Source organism: Eptesicus fuscus, chromosome 6 (assembly GCF_027574615.1).
Source record: "Eptesicus fuscus isolate TK198812 chromosome 6, DD_ASM_mEF_20220401, whole genome shotgun sequence".
Lineage (NCBI taxonomy): Eukaryota > Metazoa > Chordata > Mammalia > Chiroptera > Vespertilionidae > Eptesicus > Eptesicus fuscus.
The window spans coordinates 5568595-5591516 of record NC_072478.1 but is presented as its reverse complement, the minus strand read 5'-3'; the positions used below and the strand labels follow the sequence as shown (position 1 = coordinate 5591516).

General features: G+C 48.6%; 1 protein-coding gene across 3 annotated transcripts in view; it reads right to left on the bottom strand.

Annotated features, from left to right (window-relative positions):
- RNF130 (ring finger protein 130) overlaps positions 1-22922 on the bottom strand; it is a 120670-nt gene that overhangs the window by 25818 nt on the left and 71930 nt on the right. For all 3 annotated transcript variants that reach the window (XM_054717107.1, XM_054717108.1, XM_054717106.1), the window contains exons 4-7: positions 21189-21260; positions 12531-12613; positions 4432-4528; positions 2014-2218 (exon numbers count right to left, since the gene is read on the bottom strand). In XM_054717107.1, coding sequence (XP_054573082.1) covers positions 2014-2218; positions 4432-4528; positions 12531-12613; positions 21189-21260 — 457 coding nt within the window. The remainder of the gene's footprint in view (positions 1-2013; positions 2219-4431; positions 4529-12530; positions 12614-21188; positions 21261-22922) is intronic.

Here is a 22922-nt window from a genome sequence, read left to right as displayed (position 1 = left end):
TTCATTGGATTTTAAAAGTGGTGATCTTTAATTCTCTGCCCAACTTGGTTTAGATTATTAAAAGACTTGGCAAAGTCATTCTTTTTAAATAACAATGCAGCCACTGCTCCTTGGATTATAGATTTCTCATTAGAGTGAATTTATGAGGTTTTTAAGTAAAAATAAACATTCAAGAACCCATACAAAATGCACTATTTTACACGCATATATTTTAAGTTAGGAAAAATGTATGCTGGCATTTAAATAAATTAAGAGATGATTGGTCATCAGTATCAAGAAGCTTAACACAGCATTTGATTTTTTTCTACTTAGAAACTTTTATACAAGGAAAGGAGATTAACTTTTAGAACTTCAGTGTCCATGCTGTTGATTTTTGAGTGTACCAACCACATATGCGTGGACTTTCAGTGATAAAAACTAGTAATCAAAAGGAAAAAAACACCTATATCATAACAATGCCGGATGGGCGCAGGGGGTTTTAGCAAAGGTCCACTGCAGCCGGGGTCTCGTCACCTCTGACTTCAGGGTGTATTTAGCACAGTGCCTTGCACACAGTGGGCGCTGTCTGAATGCATTGTAGTTACTATGGTGCTACAGAGCTTTGAGGGAAAACAGAGGCAGCTGTGGCGTAATTTAACCACATGAATTTTATTTATTAACATGCATAAATTCTTCTCACGGTGATTAATTTGATGAATGAAGTAGTATCTTTTATCATCAAAATAGAAAATTTTGAAAGGACATTTCTACATAAAATATAATGGAATAATCAGTACTTAATGTTGTAGTAGGTGCTCAATAAATGTTGATCAATGAAGGGCCTACAAAAACTCATGAATAAACAAACAACTTTCATCTCTTTTCTTACTACTTGATCAATTAAAAATATGTAGAACATAAAACCTAAATACCAACGAAGAAAAATACAAAGTGCTGTTAAAATAAATCACTTGGAAATGGTCAGAAATGAGTCAAACCATATGAAAGACTAGTTTTACTTATTGTATAACTGAACGAAGTCTCCTTGAGTTTAGACAAATGATAGAATAAAACCTGGAAAATCATTTTTTAATAATTTCTGGTTGCTGAGAAACATATATACATTAATTGAACAGTTCACACGAGTCTTACTGTCAAGGGAAAAATATTTCTTAACAGCTTTACTACTGCACTGATTCTGAGTTAAGCGGAGTCTCATTAGGTTTAGGGCTTGAAGCTAGATGCAAGCAATAGCACATTCTGGAAAAGGCAGCACCAGAGTGGTGATGAGATGAGGTGACGAGTGGTTAGATGAAAATAACAAGGAAAGAACAGAACTGAAGAAAACAGCTGACTGGCCTCAGGTGAATGTCCACAAGGCCACATGCACGCCCACCAGCCACTCACACGGACTTAGGTCTGGCCATCAAAACACGGGGCTGCTTCAGTTTTGTCAGTGGTTCGGCAATGAGGATACTCACAGCTCGCCCAAGAGCACTTAAGGCGGATTCCCCTTTGGCTTCTCCCGCCTTGTGTACAATCACACCAAAGAGGTGATGCCAAGATACCGAACTTCATACAAAGTGCGAAACACAGTGAGCAGCAACAGGCCGCCTCGGCTAACCCTGAAGTTGTGAATTTTTAGGTTCAGATTCTGGATTAGCTTCTCAGGAGGCTGTGCAGCCTGGTGCTCAGCCACACCCTCCCCCATGCTGCTGCCCTCCTTCACGGCCCTGCAGGGCCTTGTGAAATGCCTGTCGGCAGCACATCATTTCAAAACATGTTTATAAACAGCTACTGAGACAAACCTCTCAACAACGGCTGGTCAGGGCAGCTAGTCATTTAATTCCACACAAATACACAAGCTCCCTCTTATAAAGCAAGTTTCTTATCTCCAACAGCTGTTTTAACAAAAGTACCCATCGGTTACAGACTAAGTCACTGTCCCGGGACTAACTCAACTCTCCTCCGGACGGTCAACACACCCAACAGCAGCAGCAAATCTGCTGTTGGCTGGGCACAGGGCCCACTTACTTGTCACTGCAATGTTGATCTCTCCTGTCCTCGGAGTGAGCTCCCCATCCTGAGGCAGAGGCGAGATCCCCGACGTTCGAAGCGGCTCGAGGCCGAGGGAGTTGTCGTTGGCGAGGTCAGCGAGGGCTGATCTTCGGTTAGCTGCCTGGGTCCTGGTGAGCCTTTCCATATCAAGCACTACGTTATCAGTGCAGGGCAAATTTGGCTGCAAAATATTTCGATTAAAAGTACTTGTAAGAATAACAATTTCTAGAGGTTTGACACTGTGTTGAAATGACGTCAAGTTTTTTCCACATGATTTCCTCTAATTTTTCTCCCCATCTACCTTTTCCACTCTCACCCAAGAGGTTTTCTTTAAAAGAAAAAGGTAAAAAAAGAGAAGAGAACGAGGTAATTTCCTCCCAAAAAGGGTACGAAGGAAAACCGAAATCCATTGCAGAACGGAGAAAATGATTATGTCATGTTTATAAAGAAACAAGAATCTTGTGGCTGTGGCTCAGGCAGAGCACCTCTGTATATAAAAGCCTAAGTCACTGTTACAACCGAATGACTGGACCGGTCGACCAGTCACTATGACATGCACTGACCACCAGGGGGCGGATGCTCAATGCAGGAGCTGCCCCCTGGTGGTCAGTGCGCTCCCACAGTCAACGTCCTGCGGCCGGCCCACTGCCCGCGGTCCACCCCCTTCCCCCCGCCCCCGCTCCCGTGCATGAATTCGTGCACCGGGCCTCTAGTCTTAGTATAAAGCTGACCAATAGTCAAGGGTGTAACTCTGGCTCAATGCTCAAGGACAGCCGATAACATACTAGTAACTTCTCTGTAATGCCCCATTTATCTAGTCGTCAGTTTTAAAATATCTTCCTCCTTTAAACACACGTAAAGCTTAAAACCAAGAGCAGATAATGCTGAAAAGACTTTTGAACTGTAAGAAAACCGTTTCAAAACCTCAGTGTCTAATCCTGGAGAGGCATAGAGCTGCCTTGGGGCCAAAGCTTACCAACCGAAAAGTGGATAGGCAAGCCTCCTGACTTAACAATATGGATGTTTGGTTTCCCTAGCAACCTTCACCCTTTTAGCCGACAGCAGATAACATATTAGAAGCAGGGTTGGGAATGGTGGCCGGGAAAAGCTTATAAACAGAGAAGTGGCAGCCAACTAGACCTCACACAAATAGCTCCCTGGGCAAAAGAATTTCGTTCTACATCACCCCAAAGCCCAACTAAAAACATTACAGCACAGTGTAATGACTGGGGCTTATAATGACACAGTTAGGTTTATTTTTTATTTTTTCTTACATACAAAGAACCCTGGCAGCTTGTAATACATTTTAGAAGAATTTTCATTAAAAACGGAGGAAAAGTATTAGCAGTTCAATTAGGATTAAAAACAAACAAAAAACAACCAAGGATGCTGGAGGCAACAGAAGAGGCTAAGTTAATATTTTCCGAAGTGTCTTCCACATGCAGACACTATGGCAGCTCTATGTTAAACCCCACAAATGGGGAGACTTTGTCCCCCAAGGGCCATTTGCAATGTCTGGAGACATTCTTATAGTGTGACCAGGAGGCCATGCTCCTGGCATTTAGCCGAGCCAGGGACCCTGCGAGGCAGTCCGAGCGTCCACGGTGCTGAAAACCCTGTGCAGCTCCGTCAGTGACCTCTGAAGACAGAGGCTGACCGGGAGGAACGTCCCTTTCAGGGCGGCAGGTGACCGTCTCCCGAGAGCACATGTCCGACAGGGGTGCCCGGTCTGCTCCGGGCTGCCCAGCTGAAATGGGGACGTCCTCTGTTGGTCAAACTAAACTTTCTGCTCATAAGGAGATTATCCATTCACTCTTTTTTTTTTGAGACAAGTATTTTTTTGTTTTTTGGTCTAAAAAGCAACCATCCTGGATATATACTTCTCTTAAGGAAGGAACTGTAACTGTAGGAAGTCTCTGAGGTCCTCGCGGCTTAGCGCCCACGCGCCCGCCAGAGCTGAAGAGCTCTTTGTGCCCCGACCAAAGCCACTGCGGAGGTCAAGGTTCGCCCAGAGCTGCCACCGCCCACCTTCACTGCTGCCACTTACCAATGCCCAGGAGGATGAAGCAAATTCAAGAGGAAGGAACAGAAGTGATGACATAGTTTTATATTATGCTGAACGCAGGAAAAATTGCTACTGGAATGAAGCCAAACATCTACATTCTGTTCCTTTTTTTGGTTCTGCCCCACACGCCCCCACCCGACAGAGGCGCCCTGGGGGCCCAGCACAGGGCCTGCCCTTCTCGTTGGGAGTTTCCCGAGATGGGCTGGAGGAAAGGCGCTTCTGGACAACCACGTCTGGCCAAGGAGCCAGTGTCTTCTCGTGAGAGGTGACCGTCCACTTGTGCTGTCCATTACACTTCGAGATGATACTACACAACACAGGCAACATACCACAATTCCCAGGGCCTTCAAAATGTTAAGTTTGCACATAGGACAGGTACAATGTTCACTAAGCCAGGGATCCACGCAGGACTTGTGGAAAACATGCCTATAAGAAAATGGAGAATTGTATCAGAAATTATATACTGAATAACTATTAGGTCAAAGTGCAAAGAAATTGTATTAACATATAGCGGACAGCAAGTCTCCCGAGCCCAATCTATATATATAAAAGGCTGTGACCGACTGTCTGTCCGTCCGACCGGTACATACAAAGCGCACTGGCAATTTAAAAATAAATGTTGACTCACACATGCGTGATACATATAAAGCTCTCGCTGGTGCCAATCTAGACAGAGTAGGAATATTCCTACCTGAACCCGTTTTTGGACATGGTCAGTTATATGTTGCTTTCTCTCAAGTTCGAAGAGCGTGTGATGTTTAAGTTAAACTTGTAAATACTTCATCACAAGGGAAATCAGTCAAGCACTCTGAAAGTGTTTTTACTCTTTTTTTTTTTAAAATATATATTTTTAATTGATTTTTTTACAGAGAGGAAGGGAGAGGGATAGAGAGTTAGAAACATCGATGAGAGAGAAACATCCATCAGCTGCCTCCTGCACACCTCCTACTGGGGATGTGCCCAGCAACCAAGGTACATGCCCTTGACCGGAATCGAACCTGGACCCTTTTAGTCCGAAGGCCGATGCTCTATCCACTGAGCCAAACCGGTTAGGGCGAAAGTGTTTTTACTCTTTTTTTTTTTTACTCTTAATGTGGTATACAGGGAGATATTAGAATAAGTTTAATCACTTTCAGTCATTGTTTTTATCAATGTTGTGTTTGTATCGGTTTTTTTTGTTTTTCTATCATGTTTTTGTTTTTATATCTTATTATTAATCAATTTATATATTATTTTCATATACATTTTACTAATTTTCTTTAATCTCTGATACTTCTATTATAGAGAAAGGGTGAATAGTGATATTAAAATATTTCTTCTAATTAATTTTCTTTCAATATGCACAAATCTGTGGACCGGGCCACTAGTCTTATATATCGATGAGACTGTTTAATGAGAATTGATAAGTAGTATTTGGCTGTTTGGTCTTTTATTCCACCAAATTCCACAAAAGATTTGAGGAAACTTAGGAAATTAAGAATGAAGACAATGAATTACACTTTATAAATCAGTTATGTTTTCTATAATGGTTAAAGCAGAAAAGTCGAATTTCAAAAAGACATTAAATAAAAGTTAAATGAAAAGAGCTCTCTGTATCATTATTAATTCACTAGAGGCTCGGTGCACAAAATTCATGCACTGGGGGGGGGGGGGGTCCCTCAGCCCAGCCTGTGCCCTCTTGCAGTCTGGGAGCCCTTGGGGGATGTCCTACTGACGACATCCAAGGGGAGCAGACCTAAGCCATAAGTGGAACACCCTTAGCGCTGCCGTGGAGGCGGGCGAGGCTCCCGCCACCGCCGCTGCGCTTGCTAGCCATGAGCCCGGCTTCTGGCTGAGCGGCGCTCCCCCTGTGGGAGCACACTGACCATTATGGGGCAGCTACTCCATTGAGCGTCTGCCCCCTGGTGGTCAGTGCGCATCATAGCAACTGGTTGTTCTGCTGTTTGGTTGATTTGCATATTAGCCTTTTATTATATAGGATTTCATGGAACTCTGTTTAAATGTCATTTAAACATTACTTAAAAAGACTTCTAAGCAACCTTATGCTAAATGTCTGCACAAGTTACAGGGTAGCCGGGACTATTTGTAGGGATGAACTGTATTTCAGAATCAGATAACACTTAGCTAGCAGTTTCAGCTGTAATGTTAAAGGGAGAGAGAGGGGAGGTGATTCTCTCTTACTCTGGAGAGTAGAAAGTCACAACCTGGCGATTGGGAATAAGTCAGCCACGAAGGGTTTTACAATCCAGAAAAGGAACTTGTGTCCTTGGGGAGGGAGAAAGGCATGAGGGAGCTACAGCGAACACTGCTGTGCCCCAGTGCCCATCACGGCAGCCCTGAGGGCTGAGACGCAGGCGTGTGCGCAGGGGGCCTGGCCACGCAAACATTCCGGTGCCTCGGGAGGAGCGGGAATTTGAGCCTTGGGATAAGATGAAAGAAATTTTGAGAAAGATACCAAATTGAACCATGGTATGTTTTAAAACTTTGTTAACTTGTATCTAGCTTATAAAGTTATATACAGCTATTTAAAAATGCAATTTTGATTTCAACAAGAGCTGTAAAAACTCACTGCCTCAATTGGGATTTGAAAGAACTGTCTGTGCTGACAGCTTCAGCCTGAACAATGCACACCCACCTACCTACCGCCCACACGGTGGCCTTGCATCCATTTTTCGGGTAAGAAGAAAGATCTTGGAGACCGAATTTACCAGTCTAACCTGAAGCCTGCAAAGGATGCACTGACCCAGAACCCGACAGTCCCTGAAGGCGTTTATTTAAATCTGAAGGTTTGTCCTTAAGAGGTGGAAGTCACCAAACAGTAGTTGAGATCTAAATACTGGGTGTCCCCCCAACATGTAAACACACTTTGAATCGTTATCAATTCCAGTGCTTCTTCCTTTTCAGATTTTACCCACTGGAATCAATGACTCAAAGTGTGCACACAGTTCTGGGGACACCCTGTACATGTGGTGCTCATAAGGCATCATCATGCCCGCTTCTTGCTCCTCGCATCTTCGTCTGAGTGCTCCCAGAGGGAGATGAAGGCCCCTGGCCGCAGGCACCCTGCGCATGTGCTCGGAGTGGGGACTACCCCCAACTGTGCCCAGCTGGCTGCAATCTGACCAAGACCGGAACTAGGCTTCTATTCTTTCTGGGGATAAAGACCCCGTTAGGTTTGACATAAAGGACAGATCCTTTCTTACAAGGGCGCACCTGCCTAATGCCTGGCCTAGGTTTCTGGGAGGACCATGAACATCGAGGGTTTGGTTAGTGCTGGGGGGGGGGAGGGGCTCTAGGCCAGTTCTAAGTAGGATGGACAATGGACTTGGCCGGGTGACAGGTGACCTCTGACAGGCCACTCTGGTGCAGGGATGGGGGCAGCTGACTTTGAGCAGACGTTTGTGGGGACCTCAGTTTAAACAGGCAGCAGTGGCCTGGGGGTCAACAATGGCTTGGCTCTTGCCTTGCACTCTCGCCAGCATTTTTGGTTTCCCCTTTTCTGTCCTGCTTTTCTTTTCTATTTCTGGTTGTTCAGGAAGAACAAAATGGCATACTCCCATATTTAGTTTTTAAAGCTGCAAGAGCTAAGTATTTCCTGCTCATGTCTTCCTTTAAACCTTAGTTATAGATTTTTCTTCTATTGAGTTTGTTGATGTAACAGAAAGTGTTGGCCCCCTGCTATGGGGCAGCCTAATGAAGGACAACAAAGACCTGGGTCTCAAGGTACAAACTGAGAACGCCTTCCTTCCTTAGATAAGTCAAAATCCACAAGAAATACTCTAAAAAAGTCCCCGACCTTTTCCTTATGACTGTCCGTCCACCCATGGCTTCCTAGCCCCAATCCCCACCCGTCAGCTAGCTGCCCTCCCTGACCCATAGCACACCCCTCTCTTCTGAAAATAAACCCCAGCTACTTCCCTCTTCACCCGCTGGCCCTTCTGACACAAGCCCTTCCCTCTCCTGGGGGTCACGGACGGGATCTTGGTGAGCAACTGCCCTGCACTTGCTTCTTCTCTTCACCAGCCATTCTCTTCACCCTCCAGCTCCCAGCTCCTCAGCTCTACTGTCTCACAAGCTCAGCCTGGCCATTCCCTTCCTCCGGGCAAAGCCCTGCGCCTACCACGGTCTGACCTGGGCAGATGCCCTTTCCGACTCCCAGCTGTCTCCTCTGAGAGCCGGGGGTGGGGGTGGGGGTGGGGCGTACGGGGAGGCCGTTTGAAGCAGTAAGTGAAACCCTGTATGCATGGAATACTTAGAGCAGCATCAAGGACGTGCAAATGAAAGGCGCTACTAAACATACATGCGGGGAAAATAACATGGACATTTCACACGGTATCACAATAAATGGCCAGAGCACCTGAGCGTGCCTGGCACCAGAGTGACCCTGGCCAGCTTGCAGGTGGCCACAAGCATCCAGACGCCTCAGGGGGTGACACCTGGGGCTGTCTGACCTTGCAAAGAAGCCCCTTCCCACTGTTACAAAAGACTCGATAAAACAATAAAACAATGAAAATACCCACAAAAGCAGAGAAGGGCCCTCCACGCTGAGGGCTGAGTGCTGTCCCAGGATGGAAAGCAGGGTGTGTTCGGGACAGGGACATGTGAAAAGGACAAGCAGAGCAGACTCCAACGAAGTCCTTTATTCCCGTAAGAACACTTTGGGATACAGAATGCGAAGCGCATGGCACATAAAGAACAAACCCCCAGTCCTGGGACACGGTGCCTCCCCCTCTCCTACTCCCCACACGCCGCTAACTAGAGTGAGCGGACCACGCTGGGGTGGGGTGAGGAGTCTACAGTGAAGGTGACTTGCTCTCACAGCTCTGCAGCCTCTTGGTGCCGTGCAAGAACCTGGCAAATATAAAAGGATCCAGGATTATTCAAGGTCAGAGACAAGCACTTCCCCCGCGGGCTGGCAGCAGACTGCTGTGAGGAGGCCTCCCTCTGAGGCGGGGCAGCACGGGCCCTCGGCCAGCAGCCAGATGACTGACCCGTTTTAGCTCTTAAAGTGGCACCTTCGGCATATGTTTATCCACAGTGCAGCACTCTGCGTATGGAAACTATTTTTATCTTATAAAAATGTGGCTGACCTTTAAATAAAAGAGGGCTAAGGTGCGTTTTCCAGTTTCTAGGGCAAGTTGGCTAACATCCAAAGGATGATCAACTGTAACAACCGACACAAGCAGGCGGTCCCAGAGCAACGCCAACAGCACATGGATGTGGCGGAAGGTGGACAGTGAAGGCCATGCACAAAGCCAGCAACCCAGGAGCGCGCTCTCTGCAGCGGAGAGTCAGTCCAGGCTCCACACAGGCTTGCTAACCCTGGGGACGGACAGACAGACAGACAGACACAAAAGCACCTGGGCTCTCCCTCTCCCCTTCCGGGAGAAGAGGGGACAGATCCCACCAGGGGTCTGGAGGTGGGTTTGAGAGCTATGAGAACGGAGCAGGGAGGGGCTGAAAGCTGATGAGCAGACAGAGGAAGAGGACGGGGCGGGGGGGGGGGAAAGAAGGGAGGAGGGGGTACAGTCAGAGCAGACCCCCGGGAGGGCGGGGGGCACAGAGGCCGTCAGAAGACAGGATGGGGAAGCTGTGAGGGTGGTGAGGAGGCAGGTGCTTGTGGGGGCCGGGTCAGGAAGCAGTTTCAGCTGTCTATTAGCCACTGTTTTCTCTCTGAAGCTGATGGCGAGGGCATCTGCTGACAGTGAGGGATAAAGGTACGAGTGAAGGTGTTTAAGGAGAACAAATGCAACTGGAAGCGCTCTGTGAGGACCAGGGAGAGCCCACCCGGGAGGGGGCTCTGCAGCACCGGAGGCCAGAGGACCAGAGCTGCCTGGCAGCAGGAGTGAAAGCAGCAGCAGCAGTCACACCTCTACCTGAGCCCGAGAGGAAGGGCAGGTGCCCAGGGGAGGGGACAACGTGAGCAGCAGCACAAGGCAAGAGTTCACCTGAAGGAGCCTGAGAGGAGCTATGGAAAAGAGGCGGCTGGAGAAGATCTGTAGTAACAATGAGCACTCGTGCAGCCTCCGCTAGGTCAGTCCCTAGTGGAGACACCCAGAATTGTTACAGTTGTGGGCGGGGGAGGGGGGGGGGGGGGGGGGAGTGCTCCTGGCATCTACTGGCTGGAGCCATGGATCCTGCTAAACACCCTGCAGTGCACAGAGCAGCCCCCCACCCCCAGCCCAACAAAGAATGGTCTGGTCCCAAATGTCAACAAAGCCACGGCTGAGAAACCCCGTTCCAGGCCAGAAGTTGTCAACTTGGGTCCCACAGAATGTTCTCAACGCAGTTAATTTTCATTAAACCCAGAATGGTGCATTGTTACCATCTCAGTGAGGGGACATGGTTTGCTGAGCAGGGCTGCAGTGCAGCTTAGAGAAAGCTACAACGTGAGATGTGAGTGTAACAAGCCGCTCCAATGCAAAAGGGCGCTTGGACTCACAGGCAGCGCAGAAGTGAGCGGTGCCCTAACTATGGGTGTGAAGAAATGGCATTCAGTTTGCCACAATTCTGATTCTCAAAAACAGAGCACAGCCTAACCAGTTTGGCTCAGTGGATCGAGCGTCAGCCTGTAGACTGAAAGGTCCCGGGTTCGATTCCGGTCAAGGGCATGAACCTTGGTTGCGGGCACATCCCCAGTGGGAGGTGTGCAGGAGGCAGCTGATCGATGTTTCTCTCCCATCGATGTTTCTAACTCTCTATCCCTCTCCCTTCCTCTCTGTAAAAAAATCAATAAAATATATTTAAAAACAAAACAAAAACAAACAGAGCACAGCCCTGGCCGGTGGTTCAGTGGTTAGAGCCTTGGCCTGCGCACCTGGAGGGTTGTGGGTTTGATTCCTGGTCAAGCTCAGTTGCAGGTTCAATCCCCAGCCCCAGTTGGGGCACGTGCGGGAGGCAAGCAATTGATGCCTCTCTCTCACATTGATGTTCCTCTCTCTCCCCCCTCCTCCCTTCTCTTTTACTCTCTCTAAAAATCAATGGAAAAAATATCTTTGAGGGAGGATTAGCCAAAATAAATACATAAATAAAAAAGCAGGTAACAGCTGACCACGCTTTATCACGTATCCTGCCGACCTTTTCCTGATTTGTATTTGTATGTGTTTCCTTTCACCCCTTTAGACTGTAAATGACTACAGGGAACAGGATACTGGAAATGCATAATTTAATTTTCTATAAGACAGCTCACATTTAACTTTATAGGTTTACCTTCATATGTAAAGTAGTTATTCTTATGTTCCATGATTTTTTAAAACACAGAGCTTTCTAGGCTCAAAATAGACCACTTTGTGAATAAGTAAAATGATACCAGTAGCTCATGGAGACAACTCCTATTAATTATTTTATTCTTTCCCATCCGGCATTAGAGGCTCGGCGTCGTGGGGCTGTGTTTTAAAACAAGGGAGACAGAAGAGGAAAAACCTTTGATTTTAGGCTTCTCAATAGGTACTTCCCCATTTTTCCAATCAGTAGTTGGAACCGTGTATGTTCATGTTCCACATTCCCGGGCGTGGGGAGCACCACGCAGGGACTGACACGCTAACACAGAGAACGTGCTCCCGTCGGGCACCAAAGTGCAGGTGACACCTCCCTTTAGGCAGGTACGGCCCCGGGCCAGGGGCCCAGCACGCAGCGGGCCTCCGTATCTGCTCTGCCATTCCTTCTTTTTAAAAAATACATCTTTATTGATTTCAAAAGGAAGGGAGAGGCAGAGATAGAAACATCAATTATGAAAGAGGATCACTGATCAGCTGTCTTCTGCACGTCCCCTCACCGGGGATTGAGCCCGCAACCCGGGCATGTGCCCTGCCCAAGAATCGAACCCTGACCTCCTGGTTCACAGGTCAACGCTCAACCACTGAGCCACACTGGCTGGGCAGCTCAGCCCTTTCTGAATAGCACGGCACTGGCAGGTACCGTGGCTTCACTACCCTCCATGGGGAGAACACACTGACCCCTTACAGGACCTGGGAACGTGAACTGCACAGAGCAGAGCACCTGCCCCGGAGGCGGCATGCAGCACCCGCCCAGCCCCCACTCTGCAAGACCGGTTCAGAGAAGGACAGCCGCGGTCCTAGGGCTCTGGCACCCGCCCACAGCTGAGGCGTTATCAGAAGGACTAGGGACGTGCAATGATTCGAGGAGAGGAATGGTGGCTAGTTTTGAAACCCACAGAATTCACAGAATTAATATCTTTTACCTTCATGCTTTCTAGACTACAGGAGTGGCCCGAGGTCGTGCCCTTGTGTTTCTCCTAACGAGAGGACGCTTGTGCAATCAGCTCTGGCTGCGGCAGCGCAGGCTGCAGCCGGCCCGGCCGGCAGGCAAGCCCGGGCCGAGGCGGCTGAGAGCAGTCGGCATCTCCACGCTGAGGGAGACATACACAGCACCAGCAGTGTGTTTTTTAAAACCAAGGAGGTTGACATACTTGCAGGGGAGAATCCGGACAACATCATTCTGCTTGTAGCTCTCTATGCAGACGGCACAGTGATCAAAGTCTGGGTCTGTTTCCTGAAATGCAAAGCATAGGAACCAAAGTCACACGCGGCAGCGAGAAATGCATAAACGCGGAGAAACAATTCAGACAAGAACTTTCCTGTGGCAACGGTAGGAAACGAGTGATTGTAAAGTGAAAGGTTATAAAAACAATTTAATGTTTCTATTTGCTTAATTAACCATATCAACCCAAATTATATCTAAACCAACCTATTTTGTCTTTATACTGTGTTGTAACAATTAATACTAATTCTGTTTGCGTAACATCTTAGAAGAATTCCAATTCCCCCCCACAACACATCATCTGAGCACTGTACTGTGTTCATCACCCCAAGTCAAGTGTCTGTTCCTCACTGTCTATCCCCCAGACCCTCTTCCATGTCCCTTCTCCCCCCGAATTCTAATTTTTTTCAAGATTCAAACGAGCTGTCACCCTGACCATTTTCCTATCTTCTTCCCGAGTCCTGCTCATCGCTCTTCTGGTCTAGGAGGTGTCACTGCCCACCAGGAGTCGCCTGTGGCTAAGTACAGGCAGAAAAGATGACGAGCCCCCAGGAGATGCTCTCTAGAAGCCCGCCCCAAGGATGGTCGCCGATTTGGGGTAGAAAACTCATGGCTCAACTTGATATTGGATCTTCATCCAGACTCAGGAAGATCAGCCAGGTACTTGGTCATCCAGAGTTACTGATGTCCTTCCTTCTCTGGTTTGGGGACAGGTTTCCCCAATTTGTCATTAAACAGAGCATTTCCAAGAACCGAAGCCAGGAAAGGTGGCACTGTTTGTGGTGTCACTGCCACTTGGAACTCAGGTGAACTCTTGGCAGGCCTAGAAGAGATGCACTGAGAGAGGTGTTGGCTCTAATGGGGAAGGAGGGCTTTGCCAGCCTGAGGAACAAGGTAGGGTGGAATTAACGGGGCAGCTGAAGGCCGGGCCAAGAGAGCCCCCCAGGTTACAGTGCAGCTGCTGTCATGCTGCTTATAGTCTCTGCAAGTGGCTTTACTTTTTTCTTTCCCGAGTGTACAGTGAAGTTTACCGACAATGCCTCCACCTCAGGAGCTGTGCCATGAACAACCAAACGTGGTGGTTGGTGTGAAGGCAACAGGAATAAAGGGGAGTCAAGGCAACACAGTGGCAGAACCGAGGCTGACAACAGCTGAGATGGTCCTTCCGAGCTCTCGGTTAAAACGTTAGAGTGGGTGTGCGGCAGGTGATCTGGCTTCATGCTTCCGGAGATGCCTTTTTCCTTCTAGAGAACCGTGGCTGTGCGGAATTAGGGGCTAAGTTTACACTGCTGCTTTGTCCTCACGGAGCAGAAGCAGGCTGGCATAGCTGAGATCTGAGCTGGGAACTGTGGTGAGCGGTCTTAGCTACAGCCTGTCACTGCCCCTCTGGCCCAGTCTCCCTACGCCATCAGGCCTGAACCTTCTCGCCAACTGCTTAGCCCACACTAAAGCCCCTGTTAACCGAGACTCCCTTGAAATCTGGATCTCTAGGTTTCCATTTAATGATAAATAAAACACAGAGGAGACCTGGCAATGTCTGAGAAATTAGCAAAAAAACTGCAAGAGAAAGAGAGTTACCTACAAGGAGCTTCCATAAGACTATCAGCTGATCTCCACAGAAACATTTCAGGCCACAGGGGATTGGCATGAAACATCAAAGTGATGAAAAGCAAGGACCCACAACTAAGACTGCTTTACCCAGCAAGGCTCTCATTTAAAATTGAAGGAGAAAGAATAAGAAACTTCTCAGAAAAGAAAAAGCTAAAGGAGTTTGTTACCACCAAACCAGTATTACAAGAAATGTTAAAGGGCCTGCTTTAAAAAGCAGAAGAAAAACCAGAAGAATAAAAGAAAAATAAATGGCAATAAATATGTACCTATCAACAATCACTTTAAATGTAAATGGCTTAAATGCTCCAAACAAAAAACCAAGGGTAGTTAAATGGATAAAAAAACAAGATCCATATATATGCTGTCTGCAAGAGATCTACCTCAGAACAACAGATACACACAGACTAAAAGTAAAGGGATGGAAAAAGGTATTTCATGCAAATGAAAGGGGGGAAAAAAAGCTGGAGTATCAATACTTATATTTGACAAAACAGACTTTAAAACAAAGGCTATAGTAAAATACAAAGAAGGTCACTATATAATAATAAAGGAAGCAATCCAACAAGAGGATATAACCCCTGTAAACATTTATGCACCCAAAAAGAGGAGCACCTAAATATATAAGGCAAATCATGATGGACACAAAGAGAGAGATCAACAGCAATGCAGTCATAGCAGGGGATTTCAACACCCCACTGACATCAATGGATAAGTCTTCCGGACAGAAAATCCACAAGGCAACAGTGGCTTTAGTTGACACACTAGATCAGATGGATTTAACTGATATTTCCAGAGCATTTCACCCCAAAGCAGCAGAATACACATTTGCTTTAAGTGAACATGGAACATTTTCTAGGATAGACCACATATTAGGATACAAGCATCTTCTCTGACCATGATGGTATGAAACTAGAAGTCAATCACAAGAAGGAAACTGAAAAACATACAAAGACATGAATGGGTTAACAGTGAGATCAAGGAAGATATCAAAAGATAACCCTGAAACAAATAAAAATGAGAACACAACAACCCAAATTCTGCGGACACAGGGAAAGCTGTCCTAAGAGGGAAATTGGTAGCATTACTGACCTATCTCAAGACACAAGAAAAATCTTGCCCTGGCTGGTGTGGCTTAATTGGCTGAGTATCGTCCTGTGTACTGAGAGATCTCCAGTTCGATTCCTGGTCAGGGCACATGCCCAGGTTGTGGTCTCATTCCCCAGTAGGGGTTGTGCAGAAGGCAGCCAATAGATGTTTCTCTCTTTCCCTCTCCCTTCGTCTCGCTCTCAAATCAATAAAAACATATATTAAAAAAGAGAGAAACAAGAAAAATCTCAAATAAACAATCTAACTTTACACTTAAACTTGAAAAAGAACAAGAAATAAAGCTCAAAGTCAGGGGGGAGGAGCCAAGATGGCGGCGGAGGTGAACGGCTGATCTGTTGCCTCGCATGGCAGTTTCGGAAATACAACTAAAAGATGGACTGGTGAGTGCGGCGACTCCTGCTCGTGTCTCCCCAGGCCGGGCGGCTGCTCCTCTCAGTCAGCACTGCAGCTGGGGCCATGGGCTTGTGGGCGCCATGGCAGCTGCTGTGGTGGCGGCTGCGGACTCGGCGCTCTCAGTGAAGGAAGAGACCATCTTTCTGCAGGAGGGGCCCATCCGCGTCACCAACCTGGCCGAGCTGCCCAGTGAGATCCTTGGGGCCCCGAAGGCCGCCAACACCGATTTGGAGGATTCTTAGGATTTCCCATCTTACATTCAAGTCCTTTAGCCATTTTGACTGAGGAGAACCAAGAAGGCGGCAAAGTTAAACAAAGGAACTGCGAACTGTGCCGCACACAGCAATTTCAGGGGCATGACTGGAGGACAGAGCGTCTGCCACCCAGATCCACAGGAGAGCTGGCTGAATGGTGGATTTACAGCTAAGAGGGAAGAGGATAGAGCGAACTCGGAGGGGATGAGGTGCGGAGGCGCGTGGGTCGGGCTGGTGGCGGAGGAAGGGACGCGCGGCTTTTGTTCCAACCCTAGGGGAGATTAGCTCCCCATCACCCTGAAATCCAGCTTCTGGGGACGCGTGGGAGACCCAGACGCCTGCAGGGAGAGGCTGAACTCTTGGCCTTCGTGTTGGAGAGTGGGAGTGGCTTCCTTGCGGAGGTGCGCCCAGCAATCAGTGTTTGCTGCGCTGAAGTGCAGAACAAGGGGGCTTAGAAACGTGGAAAGCAGAAAAAGCAGACTTGCAGCCATTGCGGTTCGCCACGCCATGGCCTGGTGGCGCCCTGAGACCCCGCCCCACCCTGGGACCCGCCCCACATGTTTTGAAGACCCGCCCCGCAAGTCTTGCAGGCGCACCTGCGCTCCAAGCAGCAGCTTTTGCATGTGGGTGGCCTGCCCTGTGGCAGCTTGACCAGATGAACTGCAGTTCTAGTCGGACTGCTCCAGGGCCGCTCAGACAGGAGGAGGAAACTGCAGTTTTTGCTGTAATTCCTGCTGAGTGGCCTCAGGCAGTAGCTGACCTACACTCCATTGGAGACCCAGAAATGAGGGCATCTAGTGGTCGGTGTGAGATGACAGCAGATTTCAACCACGAGCATAAGGGACACATTCAAGAGGCAGACTCAGTGAGCGCCAAAGCCTTGCTGCACCAAGACCCGGCCCATAAACGTGTCTCCTGCACAGCAACTCTTCCTTTATAGACAAAGAGGGTCCTCATGGCCAATTGGCCTGGAGGACAATTCCTCCCAGTGACACCAACAACAATCAAGACTTAACTATACAAAGGAGGACCAAGATGGAGGCATAGGGCAGAAGCCTGATTGTTGCCTACCACAACAACTTTGAGACTACGACGGGAGAGCAGAGCAGACACCATCCAGAACCACCAGAGGGCTGGCTGAGCGGATGCTCTACAACTAGAATAAAAGAGGGGTATGCGGGATGATGCTGATGCCGGTGACCCAAAGACCACACTTTAAGAACTACGGCTCAGGCGACACAATGGCGGCCTGGAACGTGCTCGGCGCAGTTCCCCCGGCGGTCTCCGGCTGAGGGGACGGCTCCACTGGCTGCCGAGCACGGACAGACGAGCCCCTGGGAGACATGGGGTGGGAGACTCCGCGCTTGCTGACCTCCGAGTCCTTCAAGAATCTCAATGCCCCGGAAGCGGCCAGGTGCGCACGCTCGGCGACCGGCCACCGCTGCAGACCCAAGGGCCGACGCAGCGACACCGGACCAGCCCACCGCCGTGCACTGGGCACACCGGAGCTTCGCCGAGCCGCCGCCCAACGAGTTCTGCGGCAGCTGTCCTGGAGCTCTGGGAAAATGGCCGAAGGAATTGCTGAGAGGGAATTGACCAACAGGAATTGGGATCAAGAAGACGAAACCCCGCTGGGACCCGGGTCCGGGCGAGGCTGCACGCCTCTGGGCTCGGGTGTGGTCACACGCCTCTGGGTCTAGGTGAGGCCTCACGTCCCTGGGTCTGGGTGAGGCCACGTGCCCCTGGGTCCAAGTGAAGCCGGATTCCGGGTCCAGGTGAGGCCATGTGCCCCTGGGTCCGGGTGAAGCTGGATGCCAGGTCCGGGTGAGGCCATGTGCCCCTGGACCCGGATGATGCTGGGTCCCATGCCCGGGTGAGGCCACGCGCCCCTGGGTCCGGGTGAGGCCGTGTGCCCCTGGATCCGGGTGAGGCCACACGCCCCTGGGTCTGGATGAAGCCGGATCCCGGGTCCGGGTGAGGCCGTGTGCCCCTGGATCTGGGTAAGGCTGGGTCCCGGGTCCGGGTGAGGCCGTGCGCCCCTGGGTCTGGGAGAGGCCACACGCCCCTGGACCTGGGTGAGGCTGGGGCTCGGGCCCGGGTGAGGCCACGCACCCCTGGGTCCGGGTGAGGCCGTGTGCCCCTGGATCCGGGTGAGGCCACACGCCCCTGGGTCCGGGTGAGGCCACGCGCCTCTGGGTCCGGATGAAGCCGGATCCCGGGTCCGGGTGAGGCCGTGCGCCCCTGGATCCGGGTGAGGCAACGCGCCCCTGGGTCTGGGAGAGGCCATGCGCCGCTGGGTCCGGGTGAGGCCACGTGCCTCTGGGTCTGGGTGAAGCTGGATCCCGGGTCCGGGTGAGGCCATGTGCCCCTGGATCCGGGTGAGGCTGGGTCCCGGGTCTGGGAGAGGCCACGCGCCCCTTGTTCTGGGTGAGGCCACGCACCCCTGGGTCCGGGGGAGGCCACGCGCCCCTGGGTCCGGGTGAAGCTGGATCCCAGGTCCGGGTGAGGCCGTGTGCCCCTGGATCCGGGTGAGGCTGGGTCCCGGGCCCGGGTGAGGCCACGTGCCCCTGGGTCCGGGTGAGGCCGTGCGCCCCTGGATCCGGGTGAGGCCACACGCCCCTGGGTCCAGGTGAGGCCACGCGCCTCTGGGTCCGGGTGAAGCTGGATCCCGGGTCCGGGTGAGGCCGTGTGCCCCTGGATCCGGGTGAGGCTGGGTCCTGGGCCCGGGTGAGGCAGTGCACCCCTGGGTCTGGGAGAGGCCACGCGCCCCTTGGTCCGGGTGAAGCTGAATCCTGGGTCCAGGCGAGGCCGTGTGCCCCTGGATTCGGGTGAGGCTGGGTCCCAGGTCCGGGTGAGGCCGTGCACCCCTGTGTCTGGGAGAGGCCACGCGCCCCTTGGTCCGGGTGAGGCCATGCGCCCCTGGGTCCGGGTGAGGCCATGCGACCCTGGGTCCGGGTGAGGCCACGCGCCCCTGGGTCCGCGTGAAGCTAGGTCCCAGGTCCGGGTGAGGCCGTGCGCCCCTGGATCCGGGTGAGGCTGGGTCCCGGGTTTGGGTGAGGCCACGCGCCCCCTGGGTCTGGGTGAGGCCACGTGCCCCTGAGTCCGGGTGAAGCCGTGCCCCTGGGTCCGGCCGAGACCAAACCAGAGGGAGTCGGACCTCCGTTACCACCATTTGTCCACCATCCAGAGCTGAGGGGTCAGTGCCGACATGTACACATAAGGAACTGGTGGACATTGAAATTGGGTCTCAAAAGAACTGTTGGTCCAGAAAGAAACTCACTACAGACTGATTCATTTGCCTGTCAGCATAACTATTATTGCTCGTCTCACATTCAGTTCTTATAAGTATATCTCTAGTGACACATGATCTCATTCATCTAGAGGAAATGATGAACAACATAGACTGATGAACAAGAACAGAACCATAAACAAGGAGGCATCGATCGGACTATCGGGCCTCAGAGGGAGGATAGGGGAGGGTGGGGGGAGGGGGGAGAGATCAACCAAAGGACTTGTGTGCATGCATATGAGCCTAACCAATGGTTAAGTTCAACAGGGGGTTGGGGCATCCGTGGGGAGGGGTGTGGGATGGGAATGGGGGGATGAGGACAAATATGTGACACCTTAATCAATAAAGAAATTAAAAAAAAAAAGCTCAAAGTCAGTAGAAGGAAGGAAATAGTAAAGATCAGAGCAGAAATAAACAAAATAGAGTCTAAAAAAAAATACAGCCTCGCCACTGTGGCTCAGTGGTCGAACACTGACCCAGAAACCAAGAAGTCACCGGTTTGATCCCCAGTGGGGAGGCGTGCAAGAGGCAGTCAATGATTCTCTCTCATCGTTGATGTTTCTACCTTTCTCTCTCTCTCCCATCCTCTCTGAAACAAATAAAAATATATATTAAAAAAAAAACAATACAAAAGATCAATGAAACAAAGAGCTAGTTCTTTGAAAAAATAAACAAGGTTGACAAACCTTTAACCAGACTCATCAAGAAAAAAAGAGGACTCAAATAAATAAAATTAAAAATGAAAGAGAAAAAACAACTGACACCAAAGAAATACAAAAGATTGTAAGAAAATAAAAGCTGTGGTATGTTTACACAATGGAATACAACTTGGCTGTAAAAAAGAAGGAAATCTTACCCTTTTCGACAGAATAGATGGACATGGAGAGCATTATGCTAAGTGAAATAAGCCAGTCAAAGAAAGACAAGTACGACATGATTTCACTCATATGTGGAATCTAATGAACAAAATGAACTACAATAGAGACATTCTCATAGTAGAGAGCAGGCTGACAGCTTGTGGGTGGGTGAAGGGATTGAGTAAAATAGAAAAAAAACACCAAGTATGTACACAGACAACAGGGTGGTGATTGCCAGGGGTGGGGACAGTGTTGGGGGTGATAGAGGAGGGTATAGGGTGATAAATGGTGATGGACAGAGACTTGACTTGGGGTGGTGAACACCTAATACAGCGTACAGATGATGTGTTGTAGAATTGTGCACCTGAAACCTATATAATTTTGTTAACTAGTGCCATCCCAATAAATTCAATAAAAAAGAAAAGAAAAGAAAAAAAGAAAGTATAGGAAGACAACACATATTCCTGGCTATTAGTGTATAAACAGCTCCATCAGAGTTCTTCCCAAAAAGATGCTAGATGTTGGCAGAAGAAAATTTTGTTGAATACCATAAGTAAGGTAACTTACTTATGGTTGAGTACCATAAGTAAGGTAAGTCATCCAGTAAGCTAATAACAGCAAGAGCATTTCAAGTCCAGGAAAGGTAGAGAACTATACAAGGGCCTCCAAATGGCAGGCATAGTAAGAATAAGATTTCAGCCCGGCTGGTGTGGCTCAGCGGTTGGTTTGAGTGTCGACCTATGAACCAGGAGGTCACAGTTCGATTCCTGATCAGGGCACAAGCCCAGGTTGTGGGCTTGATCCCCAGTGTGGGGCGTGCAGGAAGCAGACCATCAATGATTCTCATCATTGATGTTTCTATCTCTCTTTCCCTTCTTCTCTGAAATCAATTAAAAAAATATAAAAAACATAATAAGATTTCAAAGAGAAGCCAGTTTAAAATAAAGCATTAGAGTATAATTGGGAAAAAATAATAGACTAACAAATGAGACACAGTTGATATATTCTCTCCCACTAAATCAAAAGCAAATCTACGTTATTGTTTTAATAGTGTTAAAGTTATTTCATTACTGTACCTTATCACCCTTCTTCACTGTTCTGGTTGTCAATTTGCTGATGGCTTTCTTGGCTGCATCTCCGAGACGACGCTATGGACATTGCAAAGAAAAACAGACATTAAGTGCAAGATCTCTGAATAATGTTCTTTGTTTTAAAATAATTAAATGTATAAAGTTCCTAGTATTCTACCTCACTCTCCATGTCACAACATATGAGAGGGCTCTAAAAGAGAATTAAAAGTTAGAGAAACTGGCAGTTTTCCTACAGATTCAGTATTCTGGTTGAATACTTAAAAAGGGAATATAGCTAAAGGGCCAGATGGCATAATCATCATTGCATTTTGTATTTAATAAGCATTGGAAATATCACAGCACTATCAGAACCTACTTGTACATGCCAGAGCTCCCAATGGTGTTTTAATTTGCTCCATGGACGCCTTAAGCTCTGTCCTGGTAAAAGGAAACCTCCAATGCTCCTTGAAATAGCTCATCACATTACCCGGTGTGGGAGAAGGACGTGGTCATGGTCCTACTTCTGTCTCTGTCCCCACAGTGCTCTGCCATCTTAGGAAGGTCTATTTACCTTTCCAGGGTTGAGTCATGTTCATTTTTCTGAGAGGCTTAAGTCAGAGAATCTCTAAGGCTGGGCTGATGCAACATTCTGCCAGGCACTGAGAGTTAGCACTGCCAGATACCAAGAACCCAAAGATGAAAAGACAGTGGACCTCTGATCTCCCAAAGCAAACTGAATTGGGGACAGCCTCGTACAACAGCGCGTACCCTCGGAGCATGGCAGCACCACTCTAAGGCAGGCTCGAGGGGAGAGGGCAGAGGAGCCATGCCAGGGGAGGCTCTGAGGAAACGCTGCCTGAGCTCAGGCTTGGAAGACAGAGCAGGAAGGCGTTAGATACGGAAAAGCTTAAGGGTCACCAGGGGATGCTGACAAAGAAGAATCTAGTGAAGACAAGAGGTGAGACGTGCAGGCATGTGAAGGAAGTTGTAGTTCAACACAACCAGGCTGAGCATTATTCCCTGTTCAGATTAGAATGTCCAGGTGCCTGCCCCTGCCCCTTCACTCTGTGGGCCAACACCCTAACCAGTATGCCAAACCAGCTAGGGCCCATTTGTATTTTTACCTGGAGGCATCATATGGTTAGGTTTTGTTTTTGTTTTTTAAATCCAATCTGTTAATCTCTCCTTTAATTGGGGTGTTTAGACCATATACTTTAATATAATTATTTATATGGTTATGTTTAAGTCTATTATCTTGATATTTGTTTTCTATTTGTCCCATCTGTTCCTTATTTCCCTTTTTGTCTTCTTTTGAATTATTTTTTCTTTTTTAATTGTGTTAAAACGTAAGTAACATAAAATGTACCACAGTTCAGTGATACTAAATACATTCACGCTGTGTGTACATTCACCACTATCCATTCCCATAACGCTTGTAAATCTGAAACTCTGTTCCCATTTAACATAATTCCCATTCCCTCCTCCTCCCAGTCCCTGGCAACCGTGATTGTACTTTCTGTCTTTAGGCTTTTTTTTTTTTTTTTTTTGTGATGGCTTATTTCACTTAGCATAATATCCTCAAGGTTCATCCATGTTATGCATATCACAGAATCTTTTTCTTTTATAAGGCTAAATAATATTAAACTATATGTGCATATCACATTTGCTTATCCACTCATCCGTTGATGAACAGACACTTCAGTTGTTTCTATGTTTTAGCTATTGTGAATAATTCTATGA